At 48.2% G+C, this 27,587-nt stretch overlaps 1 protein-coding gene across 4 annotated transcripts in view; it reads right to left on the reverse strand.

The window, feature by feature from the left end:
• The window catches only part of ERG (ETS transcription factor ERG), a 112,081-nt gene that overhangs the window by 34,951 nt on the left and 49,543 nt on the right, over nt 1–27,587 (reverse strand). For 3 of the 4 annotated variants that reach the window (XM_039229359.1, XM_039229350.1, XM_039229340.1), the window contains exons 2-3: nt 26,702–26,919; nt 6,643–6,794 (exon numbers count right to left, since the gene is read on the reverse strand). In XM_039229359.1, coding sequence (XP_039085290.1) covers nt 6,643–6,794; nt 26,702–26,841 — 292 coding nt within the window. In that variant the 5' untranslated portion in view covers nt 26,842–26,919. Of the gene's footprint in view, nt 1–6,642; nt 6,795–15,781; nt 15,846–26,701; nt 26,920–27,587 lie in introns of those variants that run through there. The other variant, XM_039229366.1, reaches the window with a different exon arrangement.

The following is a 27,587-nucleotide window of genomic DNA, read 5'->3' on the forward strand; positions in this document are numbered from 1 at the left end:
AAGCCATACGAACCCTAAGAACTCAAAATCTTGACTTTACCATAAGCCAGACCAGCAAAGACTCTTGGTGGGCATGTTCTCTGTGTGCATTGAGCCATCCTCTAATGTAATACACTCTGTTCACAATGGATGTCACAAGAAATGGGCTGGTGAAATGCAGTGCTGCAATTGTATCAGAAAGATGGTCCCCTCTACAGCCTCAGTGGACCCTGAGTGTAATGTCCAGGGGTCCTGCATTTAGGACTCAGAATTGAGAAAACCACAGTCTTCCTTGTGAAACTTCTTTGTGAAAACTGGGATTATGTTCCCACATGACTCTTAATTTTGGCTGCCAGGAATCTCAAAGCCATACTGGAATCATGGCTACAACATGTTGGCCAAACTTGTGGTCAAATGTGGTGAAAATGGCTGCCTCCTTCTTTCATGTGATTTTAGTTTTCAGTTGATATTTTTAATTGCCTCAGTACTGATTCCTAATTTCTTTTTGATCAGTGGTTTGGTTCACATGTTTATCAGTAGTTTAGTTCATAAAGCATCTCAAATCCTTCATAGGATTAAATGAATATAGGCATATTTAAGTAAGTATTAGATGTATTCTGGTATATACTATGAAGCAAAAAGAAGTATGGTAATAAAAGAATTGGGAAGATGTTTTAAAAGAAGCCATTAGGCTGCCAAAAGATCAAGGTTGGCTTCCTAGGCAGCATGGGTTGGCCTCGCAGAAGGATTTTGTAGCAGAGCAAGGAGGAAGGGCATTCCATCGGAGGGAACGGCATGGATGAAGACACTGGGTTGTAGCGATGGGAGCATGAGAGTAGAGTGACGGGGTGGGAATGGGCAGGATGTGGCAGAGAAAAATGGCGGAGGCTGCAAAAAAATTTAGGAATCATGTCATGAAGGGTACAAAAGAAGCTTTTCTTGACCAGCCATCTCATTCCTCAGATGTTTGCCTGAATCAGTCATCGAGCTCTTAATCTCACACTCTCCTGTCAGAACTACGTACTTCACTGTGGTTGAGTCTTATCTACTTCTGACAGGCTTTGGTCACTTCCTCTGTAATGGATATACAAGTTGTAAGTACTCAGTGAATACTTTATGAACTGAGTAGAAGGGACCCAGTACAGAGGGTCTGAGGAAGACACAATACCAGTAGTTCCAGCTATGGGTGTTTGGGGGTCAAGAATAAAAGGGTCTTAAATCATATAAGAGCTTGTAGTCACGTGACTGAAACACAGTAAGTGCTCAGTGAACGAATGAATGAATGAATGGAGTGATGAAGTGAATGTGGCAATTCTTTTTTCCGAGACTTCTGATCACCATCAGGGTTTGTGCTCCAGGTGGATCTTTAGAAAATAAAAGTAGAACTGTTTGAAAAGCCCAATGCTTTAGCACCCATTTTAGGGACTAAAAACAGAGAAGAGGGGAAAAAATCTTTCAAAATGATGTAAGCTGCTAAAACCAGAGGCCCTGTTGCATTCTGGTTGGCATTTTGCAACTTTTAAGGACAGTGGATGAAGACTGCCTTCCTCTTTGTTAGCCCTGCTGGTTAGCACATCACCTAGTATATGGTCAGTACCGAAAAAGTTACAGTGACCACCAGAGGGATATGCGGTACACAGAGGGACAGCGTCCCTGATGGCAGGTGCTTCGTGAGGCACCATGAACTCTAGGTTCCTTAGAATTACTAGCCCCATGGTGCAGAGGAGACCCATTAGTTTCTAAACAGTGATCTGTGTTCACAGAATTGGGGAGGCAGATGTGGAAACGCCTGGAAGTTAGATTCCTGCATTGTACCTGAGTTCTCTTGGCTGCTGTTAGGAATGCAGCCAAAGGCCTCCCGGCCTCAAACTATGCTAGATCCAGTTTGTCAGAATGGAGCTCAGAGCTTCCTCTTCTCCTACATTGCATTTCATGCCCTTAACGGCCCTGAGTTTTCCTATGGATATATTGATGTGTGGTCTCTGCAGATTTTATTATTTACTTTCTTATCATTTTATCTTATTTTATTGATTTTGTTATTTTTATTTGTTATTGGACACACAATGTGGCATTAGTGTGCCACCAATGACAGGTCCCAAAAATACACCCTAAGGGAGAAGAAGCTTTAGGAAGACAAAATTTCTTCCCACCCAAACAGTGACCCTTCATTTTTTAAATTGTTTGGAACATCATCGTGAAACTATTAGTTATTTCTTCCCGGCCACCCCCTCTTCGAAAAGTAACTCAGCATGTCTTTACTAAAAACAGGTAAGGTGTATTCAGGTAAAATGTATTCAGCGTCTTCTATTTAGATTAGAGCTTTTCAAACCATATTATGCGCGAAAGTCACCCAAAAGTGCATCAACGATGTGGGATCCTCAACCCTTTCACACCCAGGCTCAGGATACTCGGAAATGTGCATTCTGGAATCACAAGTCTCCCAGGGAACCCTGATGCAAGTGGTTCTGATTGTAGCTGGAGAAACATTCTCTAGTCGGTGTCCAAATCCTGCTGAGCCAACCAACAATCACACCAGGCCACACGTGTCTACCTCCTAGTAAGACTGAGGTCACAGAACGACTCTGTGGTTGGCAGCCTTGTGAGGAACAGCCGAAGCCCATGAGACGGAGACTTAGACATACAGATATGCACGCCAAACAGACAGACAGACAGGTAGATAGATACAAATGTATAAATGTGACTTATTGTCTAACCGGTGTACTTTGGCAGGGAAAGGCACTACTCAACAACTTTTCCAGGACAAGAGGCGTAAGCCAAGGCTTCCCAGAATGTCTCGCGGGCTCACTGATTGAGTGTTTTTCTCCTGACATCCCTGTTCCTCCCCCATGACAAACCATTTTTCTCTAGACTCAGAATGAACAGATAGGCCATGACTTTCCTTCTTATCCTATGGGCACTTCGTCAACTACTGATCGAGGCATCCCTTTCTCACTGACGCCTGATGACACCTTGGGGCCGAATGCCACCCACCTTTTGCAACTGTACAGGATTTCAAAGTTGGCATTTTAAAAGTAGATGCTCGGGGGCGTCTGGGTGGCTCAGTCCATTAAGCATCCAGACTCTTAATTTTTGGCTCAGGTCATGAGCTCAGGTTTTGTGAGATTGAGCCCCGTCTGGGGCTCTAGGCCGACAGAGCCTAGAGGAGCTCTGGGATTCTCTCTCTCCGTCTGTCTCTACCCTCCCTCCCTCCCTCTCTCTCTCTCAAAATAAATAAAAAATTTTTTAAATTTTTGAATAAAATAAAAGCAGATGCTTAGCAGTAAGTAATGTTTCTCAGCAATCTTTATGATTTGAACTGATGAGTGTCAACCTGTGTGTTTAGCCAGGGGAACTATGTGTGCCAGGAAGAACCAGGTTTGGAGAATTCTGTGTGTGCAGAGCATTCTAGAGCATGTGCCTGAAAGGGGTGCCCGGGGTCACAGAGGCAGGGCTGTGGCTACTGGGCCACCCCTGGGTCCTGCAGTCTCATGGCCACATAGGGGAGTTCTCTGGACTGCAATGCAGCCGTGCGGGTGGGAGTGGCTGCGGGTGTGGTCGTGTGTGTTCCTCTGTGTGTCTGCGTATGAGCACACATACATGAAGCTTGACCAATAATCACAACTTGCAAAATTAGCCACAGCTCGTTGTCTTACAAACACTATCAACCGAATAACTGCCTGCCTTTGGCATGAAGCAACTGAAGGAGGGAAGGGCCGAAGGAGGCCTTTCTTCAGGGGATGAAACCAATCTTGACACAGAAACGTAAATATGAGCCAATCTGCACACCCATCGGTCCACCCATCCAGCTGACATTTAATGTGCACCTACTATACCCCGGGAATGGTGGGTGCGCTGACTTGATTACATCGGTTCTTTGCCTCTTCCCCATATAAATAGCTCTTCTAATTTCTGAGCACTTTACTCAAGGCAGAAAGCCTTGAGTCTGTCCCTGGTTGGAAATGATATTGATGACACCGAAGCACACTGATAGCACAACAGAAGAATGACCCCATCAGTATACAGTGTGAGGCATCACGCTTTACCTCCTGCGTCTGTGATTCTCTGAGGAGCCCAGACAAGAATATTCAATACAGGCCTTCCCTCAATACAGGCCTTCCCTCAGATGGATTCTCTGGTCTTAGAGCCTGAATAAAAACTTTGTTGTGCCTGCACTGAAGACATGACACTCTTCAGAAACAAGGCTAAGGGTGAGATGGGTGTGGGTGGTGGCCCTTTGGGTTTGTACCTTATCCTGCATATCCAGCCAGCGTCCGAGGCAACGGCATTCTTGCCCTCTTCTCCCCGCCCCCCAGGAACGCCGCTGCTCTCCAGCCTTGTTTGGGCACCCACGTCTGGGGCGCATGCCTCGGACATTGCATTTCCCTAAGGTTCCCACTCAGCTGGAACTGCCTTCTGTTCAACAGCCTAGGAGTGAGTCACAAGTTTCGGGTCAGCAGCTCAGATGCTATGATCAAACCAAATGGGGGGTTTCCCTACGAAAGCCAACTGCCTTTCGGTCACCATCAAAACCTGTTTTGTCCCTGTTTCGGGCACACATGAGGCTGCATCTCTGCTGTGTCCTTTAAAGTCTCACAACACACCTCCAGGTGAGAGACGGCTGCGAAGGATGATGCCCTTCGTCTCAACCACATCCAATCGGCTTCAAGAAGCTTTTCTGAAAGCCACCTCCCAGTGACAACCCTGCGGAGCAACCCGGGCATCGAACCCAAGCCAGACATTCTGGTGAGTACTGTGCACGGTGTGCTCTATTTGGAAGGTGTCAGAAGTCCATGAAAGTAGTGGCGTGCGGGAGAAGGGGCGGTGGGATGAGACTCACACCCCGAGCGGATCTGATCTGCTGGCCAGTCCACGTCACAGAGATGAATTTAGGTGACCTTGGGAGCAAGACGGAACCAAGTCTGTGTGGACTTCACCCATGCACAGGCAGATTTCATCATCCACTCTCCCCTCAGTTGCTATTCATCGAGCACCTAGTGTAGGCCAGCACTGGACTTGGCCATGAAACTTGGGCCTCTGGGGGGCTTACGTTGTATTGAGGGAGGAAGTCACTAAGCAAAGGCTCACATGAACGGACAGTGGAGTGACAGCCAGGAGGTAAGTAAGGCGGAGGGAGTTGAGGTCAGTATGTGGAGTGGGGAACAGTTTTAGGCGGAGGCCTCTCTGAGGAGATGTTTGCACCGAGCCCTTGTGAAGGACAGAACTAGCTGGGATCAAGGGTTTATGCTGAAGTGAGAACAAGTGCAAGCCCCGGAGGCCAAGCCACAGGATCACCAGATGGCTGCAAGGAATGACAGAGGGGAGCCCACGGGGGTCATGTTAGGAGATGAGATTTAGCCTAGCACCTAAAGGAAGAGAACCACGGGGCCAGGAATACCCATCTGAATGCTAACTTGGCCTCCCATTTATTAACTGTAGTCCCCAGAAGAAGTTAGTTGACCCCTGGGAGCTCCATTTTCCTTATCAGGGAAATCATGATAAGGATTCTTATTTTCCAAGGGGCACCTAGGTCGCTTAGTCGGTTGAGCATCTAACTTTGGCTCAGGTCATGATTTCATTGTTTGTGGGTTTGAGCCCCGTGTGGGGCTCTGTGCTGACAGCTCAGAGCCTGGAGCCTGCTTTGGATTCTGTTTCCCTCTCTCTCTGGCCCTCCCTTGCTCATGCTCTGTCTCTCTCTCTCTCAAAAATAAATAAACATTAAAAATTAGAAAAAAAAAAAAAGATTCCTATTTTCCAAGATATCATGAGATGGTGTCTTCAAACTGCTTACCCAAAACTCAGACACCTAGTGAGGACCCACACGGTAGTGATGGTGGCCGTGGTATTTTTGGATTTCTGCAGCTCGTTTCTGCTGAAAAGTCAGCTTCCTATCACTTTTAGTTTCTGCTAAACAAGTGAGTTCCTGGCATTTTCCTCAAACTCGGGACTATTGCTTTTTGGTTTGGGTTTAGAATTACTCTGTGGCAAAGAATCACTCTGGTTCTCGGAATCTGAATGACAGGCCAGGGATCACTGGAATTTTCGATTTTGGGAACAAGCAATATACAGCTCCCAGCTTTTTATTTTGCCAGATGAGAATTTTTTTCCCAAAAGTTACCATGTAGGATGAAAATGTTAACACTTCATTAAAAAAAAAAAAAAAAAAAAGAATATTTAGGGGCACCTGGGTGGCTCAGTCAGTTAAGCGTCTAACTCTTGGTTTCAGCTCAGGTCATGACCTCACAGTTTGTGACATCGAGCCCTGCGCTGGGCTTTGCGCTGACAACGCAGAGCTTACTTGGGATCCTCTCTCTCCCTCCCACCCCCCACTCATGCTCTCTCTTTCTCTCTCTCTGTGTCTCTCTCAAAAATAAATAAACTTTTAAAAAAAGAATATTTAGCACCAAATAATCTCAGAGAAGGGCAATTCTTCCCTTGAAAGGTCATTTTTCATGGGTTTCCATGCCTCCCCTTTCTCACACACACATATACACGCACATATACACGTGTGCGCACGCACACACACACACTCCATGGACATGGTACCAAAAGTGGACAGACTCCTGCTGGCTTGTATTTACAATCATTCCTCCAGGCCACTGGGGGCGCTGGAAGCCAGAAGCAGGAAGGCAAAGCTCGATGGCGCTATAGAAGCATCTGTCTGACCTGCTGGAACGATCACTCTGCGCTCATTCGTGGTCATGTTTGGGGGCGGCATGTGCTTCTCCTCCATGTAGCTGCCATAATTCATGCCGACAGTGTCCGGGGTGCCCACCATCTTCCCGCCTTTTGTCATGCTGCATTCATCCGGGGAGTTTCTGAAGGAGAAGAAAATAAATTCTTTCATTATTGCTGCCACTCGGCCTGCCTGTGATACCCAGAGAGGACCAAGGAAGGGCGTGGTGGAGAGAGACTGAAAAAGAAGGGAGGAGAGAAGACTCAAAGGGCAAATACGGTGTCTGTTCGGGGCTGAATTGGCCGTGTGCCCCCAAAACTCCTTTTCTGAAGCCCTGAGAAGTGGAAGGGTATTCAGAAGTGGGGCCTTTGGCAGGTGATCACATGAGGTCACAACAGCGAGGCCCCTGTGATGGGATTAGTCCCTTATGAGAAGTGGAAGGGACCAGAGGACTCTCCCTCTCTTTTTAAAAAAAAATTTTTTTAATGTTTTATTTATTTTTGAGAGAAATAGAGACAGCATGAGCAGGGGAGGGTCAGAGAGAGAAGGAGATACAAAATCTGAAGTAGGGTCCAGGCTCTGAGCTGACTGTCAGCACAGAGCCTGATGCGGGGCTCGAACCACAAACCGTGAGATCATGACCTGAGTTAAGTCAGATGCTTAGATGACTGAGCCACCCAGGCACCCCAGACCCTCCCTCTCTGTTTCTGCCATTGAGGATACACTGAGAAGGTGGCCATGCACAGCCCAGACCCTGGCCCTGCTGGCACCTTGACCTTGGACTTCCAGCCTCCAGAACTATGGAAATAAATTAATAAATTCATGTCATGTAAGCCCCCTGGTCTGTGGCATTTTGCTATGCCTGCCCTGAGGTGACTAGTGCACTGCCCACCCTCGAGCGAAGCCTAGGGCAGCACAGGGGAAGCAAGCTGACAGCTGGCTTCTGTTTCTTAAGCCAGCGCCTTCTGAAACTGTCATGTCAAAACTCCACTGGTGACAGCTGTTTGGAAACACTTGCAGGGAACAGTGACCGTCAGGGTCCTCTCTGTGACTGCAAATAGGCCATGTGCCCATATGCTCAGAGGTGACCCCAGCTCGGACAGCACTCTGCAAGGTTTATCCTACATCGACGTTCCCCTTCAAAACCTCAGCATGAAATCCTTGTGTTCAATTTCAAATCCCCACAGCCAGTCTTGAGATACGGAGGTTTGGAGGCTCACGCTGTCCCCAGCCGAGACACAGGCAGGCAGGGCAGAGTCGGAGGCCATCCTGCTGGCCTGGGAGGAGGCTGGATAGTGGACTCAGCAGCCCCTAGGGGTTGGGATGGGGTGTGAAACCAGCCAGGAGGATGGATACAGAGAGGAGCCAGCGGCTGGCCCTCTGCCAACCACTCACAGGGGCTACTACTATTAGGAAGGCAGCCGTAGCCATTTGGATAAAGACAAACCTGCCTTCTTTCTGGAAAAAAGAAGACAAGGACTATAAATGTATACAGTGAAATCATATCTAATAGGAAAACCCCAAAAAGAAAATCCAACCCCAAAGGAAACAGGAAAATATGCCAATTGGCCTTTTAGAAGGTTAGTCCACAGATCATTAACTTCAAGAACACCGTAGATGACGGGTCTTGATAGTTGAGTTATGTCTTCTAAGGTGGATTTCCAGAAATTTCCCCTCGAGCTCTACCCCGTCCAGAATTTTCATACTTGGGAATCTCCAAATCTCCACTAGCTGTTGGGTTTCCCTCCCAGTGTCTAAGGTGTTGAGGTTGTGGGCTCTACTCCAACGAGCTTTTCTTGATCGCCTCCACACGTCTCCAGCTGAAGTTCTGCATCCAACTTGTGGAATCATGGAACTGTGGCCTAGCACGGACTTGGCCTCCAAGCTTGAGAAGACCAAAACCATCTGAGGCAGAAGGGCACTCTGGGTGGGATGGGCCTGGAGTGAGACGGAGAAGGTCATTCGGGAGCCAAAGGCTTGGCAGGGGTGTGGACAGGAAGGGCAGACCGAGGGAAAGACTGCCCTGGCAAAGAGTTCGTTCAGCATCTTTAGATCGCTGAAAATACACGCCCCTCCTCAACATCACTTGTACACAGACCTGGTGCTGATGAGGGAGCTCAGGGCTGATAGTGAGGAAGGCAAATGCACATCTACGGATAAAGATCACGGTCAGGGTCACAGGATTAAGGCCCTACCACGGAAATACATGGCCATGCTTCATGGCATCCCTACAGCTGTACTAACACAAAGGAAATTTATAAACAATAACAGTGTGAGTTCCCATGGTGCAGACTGTCTAGATTTCCACTGCTGCCTACACATGCCTTATTTCCTCCTGATGCTACTTTTCCTGGCTGCAGACACTTATCTCGAAGTACCAATCCTAAAATCACAACATGGAATGTCTTCACTTGACACTTAGTTTCCTATCCCTCTGGAAAGTTCCAGCAGTTGAGTGGAAGGTGTGAGTTTTGGTCTATATACCTCAAGGAGAGAAGTTACTAGGGACTAGAGGACTGAGTCTGAAAGATGTAGTTCTTCAGGGAAAAAGCGTTAGATGCTGTTCAGCAGATGAGCGTAACTCCAGCAAAAACTATAAAGTCTGGGATCAGTGTTGCATGTTCATCCATTTAGACCCTTTTTATTGAGTGCCTGATGTATACCAAGCACCATAAGTTCTCTCTTCTCCAGCAAGACAGCGAAGCTTTCCCACTCACCTTGCACTGAAAACAAAACAAAACAAAACAAAAAAACAAAAAAACCCCCAAAAAACCAAAAAACCAAAGCCCAAACAAAACAGCACTCTGACCCTATTTTCAAAAGCTGTACCTTCAAAGCAGTGAAAAAAAAATCATCTTTTTTCCATTGTATTTTATTTTAGCTTTGAAGGAAGATAGAGTGGAACCATGTTTTTGATCATTTCCAATAGTTTTTGTAAAAACAAAAAACTCTAAGGGAACTCCAGCCCCGGCGAGGGGAGGGGTCACAGTGACCACTGACATGCTGGACTCCAAGCAGGTAATCAATACCCACAGGGGCTTCGGCTGTTCTGTTCTCACTTGTCAGGCATGTCTTCTGGTGTATTCTCTTAGGAATTCTAACAGCCCAAGAGGAGCACACGTAAGTGTGGCCCTGTCCTGAGAGCCTAACCATTAACAGTCCTCACAGTAGTCTGGGGTAGCAGGTGCACACATCACGTCCATTTTGCAGAGGCGTAAGCCAAGCACACAAGAAGAGCTTGCTCGGGTCGCAGAGCCAGGAGAGGTCAGAACAAAAGCTTGAAGCTGGGCAGCCTAACTCCCCGCCCGTGCTTCTAGCCCCTGCGCAGAAGACCCCCACCAAGCAAAAGGATGATGCTGTCCCTACAAGGAGAAATAGACCTGAACTTCAGAAAGGCATTGAGAACTCCCTGACCACGTGTCATGCCGGGTTAAGCCTTGCATTACAATATTTGCACAATTCCTATTCGGTGGGACCCAACAAGGACACATATAAAAGAAGAAAAAAAACCTAAGTAAGAAATAGAGGTAATTCCTGGAGGAGAACATTTTTTTTCCAGAGGATACATCTATTCAGACACTGCTTTATTTAAGAAAAAAAATCTCAATGGGATTCAGAGAACTGAAAAGTGTATATTTAAAAGTCTTACAGTAAATACATTTTCAGCTCTTCGCACAGGTGTGAGAAGAAAAGACCCACACTCTGTGGACATCTGCCTCCTGGCTTATATACTTGTAGCTTCACCAATATGGTGCATTTCTGAAGCTTACAAGTGGTCAGGGAGAAACTTCCAGAAGCAGTTTGGTACTCCACTGGCAAAAAATCTTGCCTAGAAACGAGGTTCATGTGATCTCTACGCTGACATGATAAGGATGTGGATGTTCAGCGTATTGCTTTTGAAATGCACGTAGCAAAGGGCATACCTTTAAATACTGTATTCTTAGTATTTGCATACGTGTTTTCTAGCAGTTTCTGTGAAGATTCTAAGGTAATTCATTAGATGCTTGCTAAATGGATCATCATTTATATGAAATACGAAATATGAAATATGAAATGCCTCGATCTTATTGTTTGGGGCATGGATTTCTTTACTGCAGATAGGCATCAGTCAAGACATTTCTTTCAATGACTCTTTTCAAGGCACACAGGAGTTACTATGCAAATCAAAATCACAAGGAGATATCACCTCACTCCTGTCAGGAAGGCTACTATAAAAAACAAAAGATGACACATGTTGGCAAGGGTGCAGAGAAATTGAAACCTTTGCATACTCTTGCTGAGGATGCCAAATGGCACAGCTGTAATGGGGCGCAGTATGGAGGTCCTTTGAAAGTTTTTTTTTTAAATGACAATCATAGGATCCAGCAATCGCATTTATGCATATTTATCCAAAAGAATTGAAACCCAAATCTCAAAGGGATATTAGCGCTCCTCTGTTCATTACAGCTAATATTCACAATGGTCAAGGTATGGAAACAAATGTCCATGGATGGATGAATGGATGAAGAAAATATGGTGCATATAACAATGGAACACTATTCTCCTGTAAAAGAAGGAAATCCTGAGGCGCCTGAGTGACTCAGTCAGTTAAGCATCCGACGTTGGCTCAAATCATGATCTTGTGGTTTGGGAGTTCGGACCCTGTATCAGACTCTGTGCTGACAGCTCAGAGCCTGGAGCTGCTTCGGATTCTGTGTCTCCCCCTCTCTCTGCCCCTCCCATGCTCGTGCTCTGTCTCTCTCTGTCTCTCAATAATAAATAAACATTTTTAAAAAATAAAATAAACACATAAATAAGATAAAAGAAGGAAATCCTGTTAACAGAGGACAATGGCGGAGCCTTGAGCACATTATGCTGAGTGAAACAAACTGGTCACAGATCAGCAAGTGCAGGATTCCACTTCACATGACATATCTAAAGTGGTCACACTCACAGAACTGAAGAGCAGAACTGTGGCTTCCAGGAGCTCAGGGAGGGAGAGGTGGGGTGTTACCACCCATCAGGCATAGGTCTCAGTCAAGTGAGATGAAAAAGCTCTCAAGACCTGCTCTCCAATATTCTCGTCTTTGATCAATAATAATGTATCCCTCAAAATGTATTAAAAAGGTGTAGATCTCGGGGCACCTGGGACAGCACAGAGCCCTCTTTGGACCCTTTCTTCGGATGCTCCCTCTCCTTCTCTCTCTCTGCCCCCTCCCTGTTCACGTTCTTTCTCTCAAAAATAAATCAAATAAACACTTAATAAAAAACAAAGAAGAGTCTCTCATGGTTTGCCTCTCTCCGTTTCCCCCACCATTTCCCCCCTTCTTCTCCCCCTTGTTCCTCCGTCAAGTTCCTCCTAATCCTCCTATACGTGCAAACATATGATATTTGTCCTTCTCTGCCTGACTCATTTCGCTCAGCATAACACCCTCAAGGTCCATCCATGTTGCTGACAAAAACTGAGGACTGATGGATGTGGGGGGGGGGGGGGGATGGGCATGGAGGAGGACACTTGTGGGGATGAGCACTGAGTGTTATGTGGAAACTAATTTGACAATAAACTATTTGTAAAAAGAAAGAAAGAAAGGAAGAAAGAAAGAAAGAAAGACAGACAGACAAAGAAGAAAGGGTGTAGATCTCACGTGAGGTGTTTTTACCCCAATACAATAAAATAAAGTAGATATTACTATGTCTTAACCACATTCTTGAATTCACATTTTCGGGTCTGCCAGTCTGTAACCTGAAAACCACTGGCCTTGACAATCCCATAGAGAATGTGGCATCAGTGAGAGGGATCGGGAGCTGGGAGGACAGCTGTCTCCTCTGTCACAGCAGAACAAATCCCACCTTGGGCTGAGGTCGCCCGCGAGGGGAAGGCGGGTCAGAAAGGAGAATTACACTAAGGCACTGGACACCAGCTGGGGCTCCATGTCACTCCCCAGCTCCCCCACGGCCCCCTGGGGCTCCATGTCATTCTCCAGCTCTCCCACGGCCCCCTGGAGTCCCTGGGGCACCATGTCACCTCCGAGCGCCCCGGCGGTTCCCTGGGGGCCACACAGCTTTGGGAGTTTAGTCTCGGGAGCAACCTCACAGACCCCCAGGACATGTGGGCATAATTGCAGTCACACCAGAGGATACAGAAACTGTGCAGAAAGACCCTTCTCCCTTCGTGATGAAAAAGATGGCGCCCTGGTGCCCTTCTTCAGAAAACTGCACACACACACCCACCTCAGTTGGCTTGTCGAGCCTCAATGAACGCAACACTCTGAAGGAGCGTTTGGAGAATTAAGTTCTCACAAATTGAGACAATGAGTGTGGACTTAAGACATACTAGTATTTCCAATTCACGGTGAAGGGACATGGCAAAGAATATCCAATAAATCGGAAGCTGTGCTAAATTTAAATTCAGGTGAGATGTAAGACATGTCCCCAAACCCAACTGGGTTCTCACAGAGTTTCAGAATCAAGGGGCAAGAAAGACTGCATTCCCAAGCCCCCAGGCATGACTATCCGGAAGCTACTTAGACCAATGGGTGTTGAGTTCATGTTATTAATGTTTTCCTAAGGAAGACATTCCATCATTTTCCTTTGCAACTTTAGAGTTATATTTATGTGGGTATGTGGTGGTTTTGAGTGTACTTTATTCCTTTACCCTTCCACAAACCACGTGAGGTTTACACACTGCATACAAGATGACATAATATAAGATAGTTATAAAAATGCATATAAGACAAAATGATAACGTAAATAATCAAATGAATGGAAGTGAATGGAATGTAAGGGCAGAAAAGTAATCCATCATGAGCTAAAATCAGCACATTGAATAGGCTTACTATGTATAGTTGCTAAAGGCATCACACCAATTAATCTCTGAGCTTCCTACTGGCCAAGGCAAAGAAGGAAGTGCATCCTGTTACTACTCAAGGGGTCAGACACATAAAGATGAACGAGTTCTTCAGCAGAGGCTAAGCTGTTCTTGGGCTGGGACCTGCGAGAAGTCTCTCTCACGGATTCTCCTGAAGACAACCAGGTGACATAGCAAGCAATATCCTTCCCAGTATCTGATAACAGATTCAGAGCATCACACACAGTGTCGGGCAGGGGGGTAGGTCTGGTGACCAAGCAGGTACTGCACGCACTCAGGTCTCTGCTCCTTCAGCTACAGAAATCAAGAGATCCCACATCCTCACTAGTCCTCCATACCTGCCGTTTCTTGACACTTCTGGAAAGAACTGGCCAACCAGAGAGGTCAGTGCAGGAACATAAAAAATAAGCAGATAGTCAGGGAGCCACGGTGGCTCAGTCGGTTAAGCGTCTGACTTTTGATTTCTGCTCAGGTAATGATCTCACGGTTCATGAGTTTGAGCCCCAAGTCAGGCTCTGTGCTGACAGTGCGGAGCCTGCTTGGGATTGCCTCTCTCCTACTCTCTCTCTCTCCCCTGCTTGCTCATGCTCTCTCTCTCTCTCTCTCAAAAAATAAGTAAGTAGGGGCACCTGGGTGGCTCAGTCAGTTAAGCGTCTGACTTCAGCTCAGGTCTCACAGTTCGTGGGTTGGAGCCCCACATCGGGCTCTGTGCTGACAGCTCAGAGCCTGGAGCTGCTTCAGATTCTGTGTCTCCCTCTCTCTCTGCCCCTCCCCTGCTCGAGGTCTGTCTCTGTCTCTCTCTTTCTCAAAAATAAACAAACATTCAAAAACTTTTCTTAAAAATTTAAAAAAAGATAAGAGGATAGTTGAAAAACAAAACAAAACAACCTGAAGAGATAGAATGTTCTACCTTCCAGTTTCCAAAAATTTTCTGTTTCTGTGTTTTAAATTCACATTTGCCCCTAAAAGCACCAAATGCATTGTGGGCAAACAAATATTTACAGACCTTACTTAGTTCATCTACTATCTAGTATTTGACTGTTTACTCATCCCAGGGCTGGCCTCAAGCTCTCTTCATAGAAAGTATCTCAGTAACACATCTCACACGGTGCCGAACTCACAACAAACGCCCCGTGCTGGCTGCTCTTACTCACTTCATGCACCCGCCTCTGTGAGGTCAATACCAAGCAGAGCAGCCCCTACAGGTGAAGCACAGAGAGACTGGTAGGGGGTGTGCTGCCTCCCAGGCGAAACACCGGCAGTGGAGGAACCGGGATTTGAGCTCAGGCACTCGGGGGCCTGAGTCCGTTACTTGATCTCCCCACTCCAGGCCCTCACCTGGTAACACCACATGAGTCGTTGGTCTCGTGGACATGACACATAACAGAATGGACACCAGGCTGTGTCACCACTGTTGGGTGTTTTCAGAGGAATATCCTGGGAGGGGCCCTGAAGGCGGTCACGGAGAGGTTTGCCGATGTGAGCCGAGCCTGCCAGCCCCGCGCACACCAAGGCAGGACCCCCAGGGAGAAGCCAAAGATGGCGTGTTAATGGGGACATACTCGTGGATTTGGGTTGGCTAGTTTTTTTTCTTAGAAAAGGCTGATCATCTCCATTTACAGTTAAAGTCAAATGTTCTCCCCACAAGACATCCTTGGGGAGCTGGGCACAGTGCATGCTCTGCAGAGATGATGGGCTGACGCTGGTGAGCAAGACAGAATATCGGACCTGAGGTTCCCATGCTAAGAGGAGCAGCAGGAATGAACTTGACCCTGGCCATGGGCCTAAGAACTGAGGACCAGGACAGAAGCTGGACCATCGGAAAAGCAGTCAGTCTAAGGTTTTAAGATCGAGCGGAACATGGCCAGAGGCAAACCTTCATTTAGCTGTTTCCATACATAATACCTTATTTTATTTTTTATTCTTTTTAAAGAACTCTTTTTTTCTAATGTTTATTTTGAGAGAGAGAGAGAGAGAGCGAGCATGCGAGCAGGGGTAGGGCAGAAAGACAGAGAGGGAGACAGAGGATCCAAAGCAGACTCTGCTGTCAGCCCAAAGCCCGATGTGGGGCTCAAACTCACAAACTGTGAGATCATGACCTGAGCCAAAGGAAGACGCTTCACCGACTGAGCCACCCGACTGCCCCAATAATACCTTATTTTAAAAAGGAGTAACATGCCTGTAAAAATGTACTGAGAAATTAAAATTGGTGCTTTGTTTTTGAAAAAAACAAAATAAACCTGGCAGCTGACATTGAGTTTCTCACATCAGAGACTACTTACAGCAGGGTAGACTCCATCATGGAAAGAGCCCGCAGTGAACGGCACAGACGTGGCCATGAGCTTGACAAGGAAGGAGCCTCAGCCCTGTGCTGTCATCTGTGCTGTATGAATGGATCTCATTTATCCAAGAATGTCGCTGAACGCAGCCCCAGGCGACAGCCCTGAGCTCACCGGCCACATTAAATCTGTGATTCACCCTCACTTCACAACAGTTAGCAGAGGCTTTGGGGCTTAGAAAAAGTCCATGGCAAGGCAAAATCAAATTTGGAAAATCAATATACTTCTTCTAGAAGTGGGAAGACGGGGTGCCTGGGTGGCTCAGTCTGTTAAACTTCTGACTTTAGCTCAGGTCGTGATCTCCCAGTTCACGAGTTCGAGCCCCGCGTCAGGCTCTGTGCTGACAGCTCAGAGCCTGGAGCCTGCTTCAGATTCTGTGTCTCCCTCTCTCTCTGCCCCTCGCCTGCTCACACCCTGTCTCGCTCTCTCTTTCTCAAAAATAAATAACTTCTAAAAACAATTTAGAAGCAGGTAGAGACAAACCCACGATCCTCTTGAAAATCTACTCCTTCTCCAAGGCCCATCCTTCTTCCTATCCCTGAATTCCTCTTGCACCTACAGACAGTTGTACACTACCTTGCTCTCCACCACATGCTGGGGGAGTGCTCTTGAACCCTGTTTCCAGAATGATCTTCCCCAAATACAAACCCACACTGGTCACATGCATTCTCAGCCCTTCGTTGGGCCACAGTATCTTTGGATTAACACACACTCCCTAGATTTTCTGGGTGTCCTCAATTCATTCATTTCTCTAACCAGTATTTCTGGAGCAAATCTCTCTGCTAGGCCCTGTCCTAGGTGCTGGGGATACATTGGGGTCCTTATTCACATAGTGTCTGCGTTTGAGTGGCCCTCAAAGCCCTTCTCCCTGACTCCACATTCTCTTGCCCTTGTCACTAGGTTCCTTATCACCCCGACTCTTATGCGGATAAGCAAGTTAATGTCACTAGCATGCAGTCCTCAGCTTATTGCTGTCACCATTATTAGTGTCACCATCTTCCGGAATGTTCTTTTTTGTTTATTGGGTGATGGAGCTACGTGAGAGAAATACAAAGGTTTTCTTCAGTTCTGCCCTAGAAGTCCAGAGAGGTCAGTTCCAAGAGAGGGCCTATGGGAGGGCGGTCAGGGCATGCATCTCAGGCCTGTCTCAAACCTGAATACCAAAAAAACACCCCAAAAACAAAAGAGCACACACACAAAAAACCTTCTCAGGTGGTTTTCTTCCTAAGAACCCTAAAAGCACATACTTGGTTCTAATCGACCGAACAAACTCCTAATCAAGTTTCATAGCATGGATTGAGCCAAGTCACCCACAAAAGGGATTTTCAGGACCCCAGACAAGGAGGGGATTGTCTGGAGAGCGCCGGGGTAATTTGTGGGTCTGTTTTATTTCTGAATCAGAGGCAGTGGAAAAGCCGCTTCAGACCCCACAGCTGCGGGTGGAGCTCGGCAGTGATTCACAGAGAGCTCCCCGCTCAAACTGAAACTGTAGATGTTTGTCTTTACAGCTGTGTGTTATTTTTACCCGAACTAAATATGCTTTCTTACACCTGGGATCCTAGCTCTTCCCTCCAGCCCTGTGCCCTTCCCCCTTCTCCAAAGCAGCTGAAGGCTAAGTTAATTAAAAAGTCACCAGCAATTCACCAACAGTCAGTTCTTTGTCCCTAAAAGGGGTTTGAAGTTTTCCTGAGGTTCTTTATTTGAGTTTCTATTTCTCGTTAGAGCTGAGAATGGATATCAGCAAGACCACGTCACATTTTGATCCCGAAATCTGGGGAGAAATGCGTCCTTAGGGGAGTCGTCATTTGGAAATAAAATACGCTATAGAATAGGATCGCGACAAACGGTGACAGAAGCAGGACCAGATGTGGCTTCTTTTCTATCTTGTGGGTTGTTTTTTCTTAATTTTGCTTGAAACACGTTCATTCCTCAGAGAGGAAAGAATGAAGTCCAGTAGCCACCAAGGTGCTTCCATCTTTTATTTTTATAACAGGCTGTGTAAATTCTGGTTAACCAAAATGATTTCACTTTCAAGATAGAAAATGCCAAGGCAGTCCCCCTGTCCCACTGCCAATACCCGCAGTGACACAGTGGAACTTCCTGGAGTCCTAAAGGGGGTCAGGACTCCCAGGCTCTCTTCTTCTACAAAATGGCACCCATCCACTTGACAGCCCAAGGTGGTAATGAGTGGCTGCTGAAGGGGAGGGATGAGAAGTCTGCTCCAGACAGAGAGGCAGTGGCAGAACCTTAGTCTCCCTCCCGATTTTTCCCTGAGTGAGGCTCTCGGTCCACATCTCGGTTTTGCAGCCCAATGACCTGACATCTGTAAAGACTCAAGGCCCCTTACATGTGGGACAAGCTATTACTAATTGGCCTCCCTATCATGGTTTGGAAAATTCACTCACTTGCAAGGCTCCCACACTGTGACTCGGAAGGTGGCTGAGCAAAGCATCTTGGCTGTCAATCCAATTCAGAAAGCTGAGGCAGAAAGGAGTAAATGAGATTATCATTGGGAATTGCTCTGTCCTAATATAATACGTGAAGTCTTACAGAAAATGTAGGAAAATAATGACTAAGCCAGGGTGCCTGGGTGGCTTAGTCGGTTAAGCGTCCGACTTTGGCTCAGGTCGTGATCTCATGGTTCTTGAGTGTGAGCCCTGATCGGGCTCTGTGCTGACAGCTCAGAGCCTGGAGCCTGCTTTGGAATCTGTGTCTCCCTCTCTATCTGCCCTTCCCTTGCTCATGCTGTGTCTCTCTCAAATGAATAAATGTTAAAAAAAATTTTTTTTAAAAAGACTAAGTCAAATGTCCATGAGTCGAAAGAGAAAGGCACGGAGAGAGAGGGGTTCCAGCAAACCAAGTTCAAACACCAAATATTGAGTGTTGCACGTGCAATGAGAGACTCTGGCATTAGAAGACTCCATTCTGTAGGTAGTAAATGAACACAACACAACACAACACAACACAACACAACACAACACACAGGGTCCTTGAATGGTTGCTATCCTAACACTGAGAATGTTTTCATATTTCATTTCAGCCCAGCGAGTATTTACTGAGAGCCACTGATGTGCTTGGATGACAAGTCTCTCCATTGCATTTATTGTCTTTATTTTTGTTGTTGTTTTTGTCTTTTGCTTTTTTTGTTTGTTTGTTTTATTTATTTTTGAGACAGAGAAAGACGGTGCGAGCTGGGGAGGGGCAGAGGGAGAGGGAGACACAGAATCCAAAGCAGGCTCCAGGCTCTGAGCTTTCAACACAGAGTCCGACGCAGGGCTCGAACCCACGAACTGTGAGATCATGACCTGAGCTGAAATCGGACACCCAACCGACGGAGCCACCCAGGTGCCCCAAGTTTATTGTCTTTAAAATGTGGCTTTGTCTGGAGACGTGTCATGAAGGTAATGTGAAGGTGAGTACACATAAATCAGCCTGTAAATTGGCTGTAATACAATGAAACCAGATGGAAGTAAATGGTTTTCAACATGCACTACATGCAAGAAACTGAAATGGTCACTGTTTGGATGTAATGCCTCTCAGTAGACAAGACATAGGACATACAGCTTGTCTGTCACTTAGAGGAAACTGCTGTCCCTGCCAACACAGAAAAGCTGTGGCTACAGGAAGCAGCCTGAGGGACTGCAGGTGAGCCCAGGCCTGGGGTCACACAGCCTATGACAGGTGGATGTGAGCCAGATAAGAAAACTTTTGGAAACTCAATGGTTTTCATCTGCGAAATGGGTATAAACATAATGTCATTCATAAATTGAATGATGTATTGTATATTAAAATCTATTGATAACTCAGTGTGGATATACTGATTGATGATGCTCATCTTGGAGGTGTTCTTTCCTGTCCAGGAGGATTGTGTCACACCCTCATGCCCACTGTGGTTGGCCCTTTGGCCCTGAACCTCCCTCTGTTCCATACTTGTCACGTATTCTCACAGAGCCTTCCTCACCTTTGATGGATCATGGGCTTCTCTTCACCCATCTTCATCACAGCGAACACAGTACATGATGTGAACAGCAATTAGATGTTAATTCAGGAAAAGGTTTATTAATTTTGAGACTATTGATGTTTGGGGCCAGATCATCCTTTTAGAGGTCAGTGTGGGGCATGGGGGGGGGAATCCCCTTTTGTGAATTATAGGATGTTAAGCACCAGCTCTGGCCTCCAGCCCCTAGATGCCAGGAATAGCCCCCCACCACCGTTGTGACTATCAGAAGTGTCTGCAAGGGGTGCCTGGGTAGCTCCGTCCATTAAGCGTCTGACTTCAGCTCTGGTCATGATCTCACGGTTGATGAGTTCAGGCCCTGTGTCAGGCTCTGTGCTGATAGCTCAGAGCCTGGAGCCTGTTTCAGATTCTGTGTCTCCCTCTCTCTCTTTGTCTGTCTATCAGTCTCTCTCTCTCAAAAATAAACATTAAAAATTTTTTTAAAAAAGTGTCTGCAGACAGTGCCAAATGCCCTCTTGAGACACAATCACTGCGGTTGAAGAATGGTTTAATGAATTAAGATCCGCTGAACTCAGGTGAGGAGGTAAGAGCCGTCCCTTTCTGCCTGGTGTTTATTAGCGCTAAGTGCGTGGCCCCAACATCTGGGCTGATATTGGAGGCGCCCAGGCTCTAACCTCGGGAGTATTCCGGGGTGGTTTGTCCACATCTCATTCGGAGCACTCTCCCACACCCCAGGCTCATTCCTCCAGAGGTCCAACCCATCAGCAAAGCACGTCAGTTGTATCTTTGAAATACGTTCACAATGCCACCGCCTCTCTCACCCAAGCACCACTATCCCTCCCCCAAATTCCTGCACAGGCCTCCTCCAGGAGGACCCCCAGGAGATCCCGCTAACTCTGAGTGATGCCACGCCCCCACCCTCCTACAGCACCCTGATGGCCTCCTCGCTCACTCAGAGGGAAGATCGCTGTACCTCATTGCCTGTTTGTGGCTTGGGTCACTAGGTGTCAGTCACCATTGTCCTCCAGTGCTCCAGGCTGACCTCAGGGCCTTTGCACCGAGCACTCCCTTTTCCTAATATTCTGCTGTTTGACCATGGGGCATTATCCTTCACTGCCTTTGGGATTTTATTCAAATGTTACTTTCTTAGAGATCACGATCTCAGGCCACCCTATCTAGAATGGCTACCCTGTTTCCTGCTGTATTTTCCTCCTTAACATCTACCGTGATCTAACCTACCGTATATTTAATCGGATATCTGGTTCAGTGGCCTTCTCCCCCGTGAGAAAGTGAATACAGCAGGGCAGAAGTTTTTTGTGTTTTATGACTGTAGGTCAAGAACCAAGACTGGTGACCACACAACGTGAGCGCTCAATAAATTCTTATCGGATGAACGAGCGACTGCATGCGTAGCCAGTGCATGTGATGCCACGATGGGCCAATCGGGTAGCCCCCTTTTCTGCCACCATCTTCGCACCGCAGGTGCACGCTCGCTAAATAATACGTCAAAAGCATCTTGCCGTCTGACGTTAGGCTGGAGTAATCCTCCCGCTGAATCTTCTCCCCAGACCACAGAGAGAGGCAAGGCCGGACTCCCCCCGCCCAGGCTCAGCCACACAAAGCCACACGACGGTGCAAGGTGTGGGAGGCGTCTCTCTGCTCAGACTTCTCGGGAGTTGACCAACGTCTATACACTGTACTTGCCTGGGCCATTCACTCTGTAGGCCGCTCAGGTTTCGTCTGCTGGATTCTGCAACAGCACAGTGGTTCCCAGACCGGTGAGCAAGGGGGTCTCCAGAGGGGCTCAATAAAACCCGGAGTGCGGGGCTCCGTGCCTGAGTCTTGTCCCATTCAGGGGGTGTGGGGTGGCGGGGGACCTGCATGCCCGATTGCTCCCGGCTGCCGCCGCCACTGCTCTTAGGATTTTACCTTGGGAATCGCCGCACCCGGGAGCCCCCACCCCACCAACTCTGGCAAGAAGTGAAGGGCTCCAGGTGGCTGGGGGCTGAGCCAGAGCAGGACTCACCGCATGGCACATAAATCCAACATGCTACAGCCACAGTGGGCTTCCAGCTGGGCCTGCACGGGACTGCCGTTACCTCTGGGTGGGCAACGTGGAATTTTCATCGCCTCAGGAAGGGCCCGGGAGATGCCTGATGCGATGCACCTGACATCTGGCTGGATCTCTGAGTCAGAGATGCTGAGATGCTATGAAGCAGTTGCTTTGCACACGGGACTGCCCGCCTGCTCACAGAAGGCAATTTAGTTGGGGGCCACCTTCGTGCGTGTGTGTTATTTCTTGGCCTGTCTCACTTGTCTGAAGTGGTGTGAGCCTTAGCAACCTCACAGCAAACTAAGGCCATCAGCAGGGGGCTCCCTGGAGGCCGGGCAAACAGTGAAAGCCGCCCACAGGGCCTTTGTGCATACTGTGCTGCGAAACAGCCGATTCAACTTTGCACACGGACACTTCACTGTGTGAACGCTTGGGGGCTTCTCGTGCGTGAGGCTGGAGCGAAGAAAGGGAGCAAGCAGGGTGGCCATGGACTACTGAGGCTGAGAAACTGCATCCTGTGTCTATACAGCATGCAGTTAGATCAGCATCTACGAGAGCTGTGTCCTGTGATCCAGCACTGGCCAAGCCAAACCCACAATTACTTCCCTGTTGGCTCATGAGGCAGTAGGGCCTTTCTCTCCTGTTTTCCTTTTATTATTTTTTATAGAGCTCTATTATAATGGCGACAGATCTCATTTCACCACTTGTATTTCATTTCAGGAGCTGCGAGCATGTACGGGCTGAGGTTTTGCAGAATTCCATCATTCAGTTAGGAACGCGGCTCCTCCCTCCTCCCTAAGCACTCGGCTTTTCCCTCCGAGGGCGACGGATGGACAGGGATGGAGAGCACCATTCCCGAGGAAGGTCTTCCATACAAAAGGATCTGGGTCACGTTCACGCAAGACCCAAGGTGCAGAGTGCTCTTGTCCCGGGAGGTATTTGCAAAGTAGCAACGAGGGGCAGCAAAGGTAACCACTCACACGTTGCAAAGCCCAGTTTTTCATTCATGTCCGTTCCCCTCGAGCCTGACTTCAAGTCGTGTGTGTGCCACATGGAAGTCGGCCACACGAAAGCTCCCAGCCGTGACAATCACAGCAAGGTGCTGAGCTGGGGGCCAGGAGGGACGCATCTTTTCGTGCTGCCGTCTCTAACTCCCTGGCACACCTGGCCTGGGGCGCCCCGGTTGGAGAGGGGGTTGAGGGCGGTGGCTGCTGTCTCTCTGGAGGAATGCTGGGGAGATGGGGGGTTCAGGAGCTATGCCCCTGTCCCTTCTGCTCCTGCGCGGGGGATCCATGCCATGCTCCATGCTGTCCCTGACGAGAGCTCCCCAGGGCAGGACCCCTGTCTCCCGGACTGTGCCTCCACCCGCCCCTGCCGCATCCTGTAGGGTGGGTGCAGCCAGGTGCCCGTTCAAGGTCTCCAGAGTCAAAGCCAAGGGAATGCAGATCCCCGTTTCCTTTCATGGAGCTGATGCGTGTCAAGATCACACGGGGAGTCTGCAGAGTGTGCAGATCTGATCCACGGTCATCTATCCACTTGTCGGGCCTCCTGGCGAAAGGAGCCTTAGCTACACTGACAGCCACAGGGGCGGCCCGTCGTGTTCTGAAGAGCAGGCGCCACCAGGCCGCCCAGCTCTCAGTACTCTGCAAGGCGCCAGTGAGCCAACGGTCTGATGTACAACCCCCTCTACTGCTTCCCATCCAGCCAGCTGAGCCTCTCAGTGACAAGGAACTGGCTGCCACAGAGAATGCTCGGTTTGGAGGTCTGATAGGAAGGCTCCACCAAGCCCTGGCCAGCACAGGGTCTGTGAATACCAGAAGGGCTGGTTTCCTATGTCTTGTCTCCTTGGCCAGGGCATCATATCCACTGACTTAAACCAGCACTAATCAAGGTGTCACTGTATGAGGATATTGTATAGATGCTGTTAACATCGAGAATTCATTGACATTAAATAGAGGCAATTATCCTTAAGAATGCGGGTGGGGGCCTCGTATAATCAGTTGAAGGGCTAAAGAGCAAAAACTGAGCTTCTCCCTAAGGAAGAAGTCTCCCTCACAACTGTAGCAACAGCAACTCCTGCCTGAGTTTTCAGGCTGCCGGCCTGCCCTACAGATCCCAGACTTGACCCACACAACTGCGAGAGCCAATCCCTTAAAACGAATCTCAGCAGGGCCCAACCTATTGATTGTTTTTCTGGAGAATTCAACTGCCGTACCAGGCCAGGCCCCACACTCAGAGCTCTGGAAAGGGAGGGCAGGAGCACTGTAGCTGTCTCTACTGCAAAGAGGATCCATACCCGTCACCCTCCTGTCTTTCCAGAACATTCTTGGGGGTGGGCGATGATGACACTTGGTGACCTGCTGACAGCTGTGTTATGGCTCAATTCTACAAAGCTTTGGAGGTTCCTGAAGCACCTCCCCCCCCTCTACTGCTCTTTTCCATCCAAGAAGCATATGGACCTGGATCAAAGGTAGATGGAGTCAGCCGTGCACGCCTCACAGACGGTGCCTGCCCCATGTAGCACCATGGATCCAAGAGGAAGACAAAGGAGAATGAGAGCCCTGACCCTTTCACCGCCGAAACACATCACAGTTTGCTTCAAAACCTGCCTTTAAAACTCCCGTGATGGGAACATTCTGAGCGATTCTAGAATTTCTGAGGGCTGAAGGGGCGGTGAAGGATCCATTGTTCCCTCACAAGAAAACTGTCCAGTTCCACCCAAACGCTTGCATTTCCCAGAGAAGACATCCACCTTTGCGCGCCTGACAGGAACCGCCAAAGGGCCGGCCCCAGGCAGCTGGGCTGAGGAATGTGTGAGAAGATTTCTGGGAGCCCCATCCTTGGGGACTCTGCCCCTCAGCGTTCCTGTCCCAGATCCCTGTGGGGACCTCCTCGAGCCGGGAAGGCTGGCCATGGCCCCAGCCAGGCAGGGAGCGGACGCTGGCCGCGGAGAAGAAGCCCGGGCCGCCCCAAGGGAAATGGTGTCCACTTCTCCTGCAAGACAGCAGGCTTCTTCTGTTTGCATATTTTGTTAGATTCAGGAATAGCCCAGCGAGAATAAGGGAAGGTTCTGTTTCTCCAGCGCCATCCTTGCCTCCTCGCTTGGTCTCCTGAGGCTGCTCAGTCCAGCCCGGCAATCCCCAGAGCTGGTGGCGGGCCAGGCCCGGGAAATACGGGCCAGGGCATGGCTCACTCTACTGACGCTGACTGGTAATTATCTCAGTGCCCTTTGCCCGAAGCGTTCTCTCTCTCCTTCGCTCTCTTTCTCTCTCTCTCTCCCATACACAATGTCTCCCTCACACAACTTTCCTCTAACACACAGACTCACACATGCATGTGCTGATGTATTCCTTGCAGAAAACTAGCCTTGGAAGGGGTGTTAAGTACTCAGTGCTCACAGCACGAGGAGTGGAAATGTTCTATCAGAGGGAAAGGTTTACCTGTGAAATAGTTACATGTAACTGTCAACTGGCCGGGCCAGGACTCCGCTATCCTGGACTGCATTTTCAATTTCATTTTCTACTGAGGTCCCTTTGTCCTCATGGGTGTCTAGAAATGACTGCCTTGCCGGGCCTACTTTGCCTTGAATTCCACCTAAAAGACCAGCACTGTAGCAAGATTCAACATCAGAGCCATCATTCCCATCTTCCAGAAGAAGCTAGGTGCACCGAGTGGACGGACTTTTCGGAGCCGAGGAAAACTCTTACATCTCCCGTCTCCCTGTCTGGAATGTCAGCCTCCCCGCGGACATTCCCTCTAAAGCACCGTGACTTGGCACTTTCATCAACTAGAGGTTGACGCAATGGTTTCCAGGGCTTATAAAACATGACAATTATAAAAGGCGCATTTAGCATTAAAATATATGTGAAGCAAAAAAGGGGCCCCTGGTAGGTGCAACAGAGTGGAAAATGCACCGGGTGGTGGAGTCAGACACCCTTGGTTTGAATCCAATCGCTCTAAGCTGTGACCTGAAGTTAGCCAGAAGACGCCAGAGCCTTACTTTCCTCATCCATCAAGCGGGGACAAGCATTCTTCACGAGGCTGTTTGGGGGATTCATAGCTCGCTGGGTATAAAAGAGCTTTGTACCTCACAAAGAAGCAGGAAACGTGAGCTGTTCGTAGGTCTCTATGTCAGATTATTACATCTAAAAGAAATTATCCTTCGTCCTGAGAGTTTATGTTCTTTCGGAATATATATGGGGTCTTACGTCACAATTCACATCAAGTTTACTTTTCAAAACTGCATCTGATGAAACGCTTTGGAGTGTCAGGTACCCTGTGCCGCACTCGATAATACATCCTGTGTGATGGCAGCATCATCGTGACAAAGTCAGGAAAGTCAAGACATCCGGCGTGCTGTTGGAGCTTGGTTTTAAGTGCAAGGAAAGGCAAGAAGAAATGGCGAGCACTAAGAAGGCAGGGGCGGAAGGCATTTGAACTAGACCCTTTAGCCAAGTCATATGGCCTGGACAGATGCAGTGCTGCCTGACCACTAGCTGACACTCTCCCTCCATCAGAACATAAGACGGCATTATTTTCCAGGCAATGAAAACCTCAGAGACGAATTCTGCCATATGTGGCCACGGCCCCCCTCCCACAGAGCTCTTATGCCTGGGAAACAGAACTGAGCACCACATCTTCAAAGAGACTTCTTGGTAAATATACTACCGGTTTTACAACCTCTCTCCTTCACGCAAACCACTGGAGAGCACATTTTCTCAGCCCTGCCTGACGTTACTACTCAATGGTCTTCCTTGCTGCAGCAATCCTTGGACAAGCCCAACACATCTGCCTTTTCCAGGGACAGGAAAAATCCGAAGTCAGGGAGAAAAGGGGGCAGGAGCGTCCTTACCTTGAGCCGTTCACCTGGTTTGGGTTACACTCCATTTTGATGGTGACCCTGGCCGGAGGTTGAGATAGCCAGTCCTGCTGAGGGACGCGGGGGCTCATCTTGGATGTCTGTCCATAGTCGCCGGAGGAGGACGCGGTCATGTCCGTCTTGGTTAGGTGTGGCGTCCCGTAGGCACACTCAAACAATGACTGGTCCTCGCTCACGACCGATAGCGCTTCCTGAATGCCCAAAGAAACACACGTTCAGGACATGCCGAAGGACAGTCATGCCTCAAAGAGTTGCCAGCTTGAGAGTCATCGCTAACTGGGACCACGTTTTAGGTGTTTTTTGTGGCATCCATGTCTATCTTTGAGAGGAAAGAAGTAAGGTTTTCTTCCCTCCAGGCTGTAACAGTTGGAACCGGCTAGCCCAGGAAAACTTTCCTGTGGGTCTCCTAGCCTCCCCGGCTTAACTGCCGCAGTGCAGATAATACCCACTTTAATCTCAACTCAAGGAAGTTGAATTTCAAAGGTCTTAGAAGACATCCAATTGCATGTGTCATTATTTGACAAATGCAATCTATAATTCAAGCAGACAGGGTACAGAATGGTCATGGAGATTAAAAAAAGAAATGTGGTGGAGAACACCTAAGCATCTGGTAAAATTGCCACATTCCCAGGAGATTTTCAAGAGGAGGCACTTAGAAGAAGAGTAAGGGGAAGTGGGGCACTGAAGGATGAACGGACAAAGGTACGGATTTTTCCACTTCGAACTTATTAGCTGAAATAGAGTTTCAAGTAGTGCTTCCATGATGGCGAACATCTGGATGATAAATGAACCAGAAAAAAAAAGAAAGAAAAAAATCTCTGAATTATCCAGATGCCTCCAAATACCAGGATGTTTAAAA

Source organism: Hyaena hyaena, unplaced genomic scaffold, assembly GCF_003009895.1.
Source record: "Hyaena hyaena isolate Hyena2069 unplaced genomic scaffold, ASM300989v1 scaffold_2, whole genome shotgun sequence".
Lineage (NCBI taxonomy): Eukaryota > Metazoa > Chordata > Mammalia > Carnivora > Hyaenidae > Hyaena > Hyaena hyaena.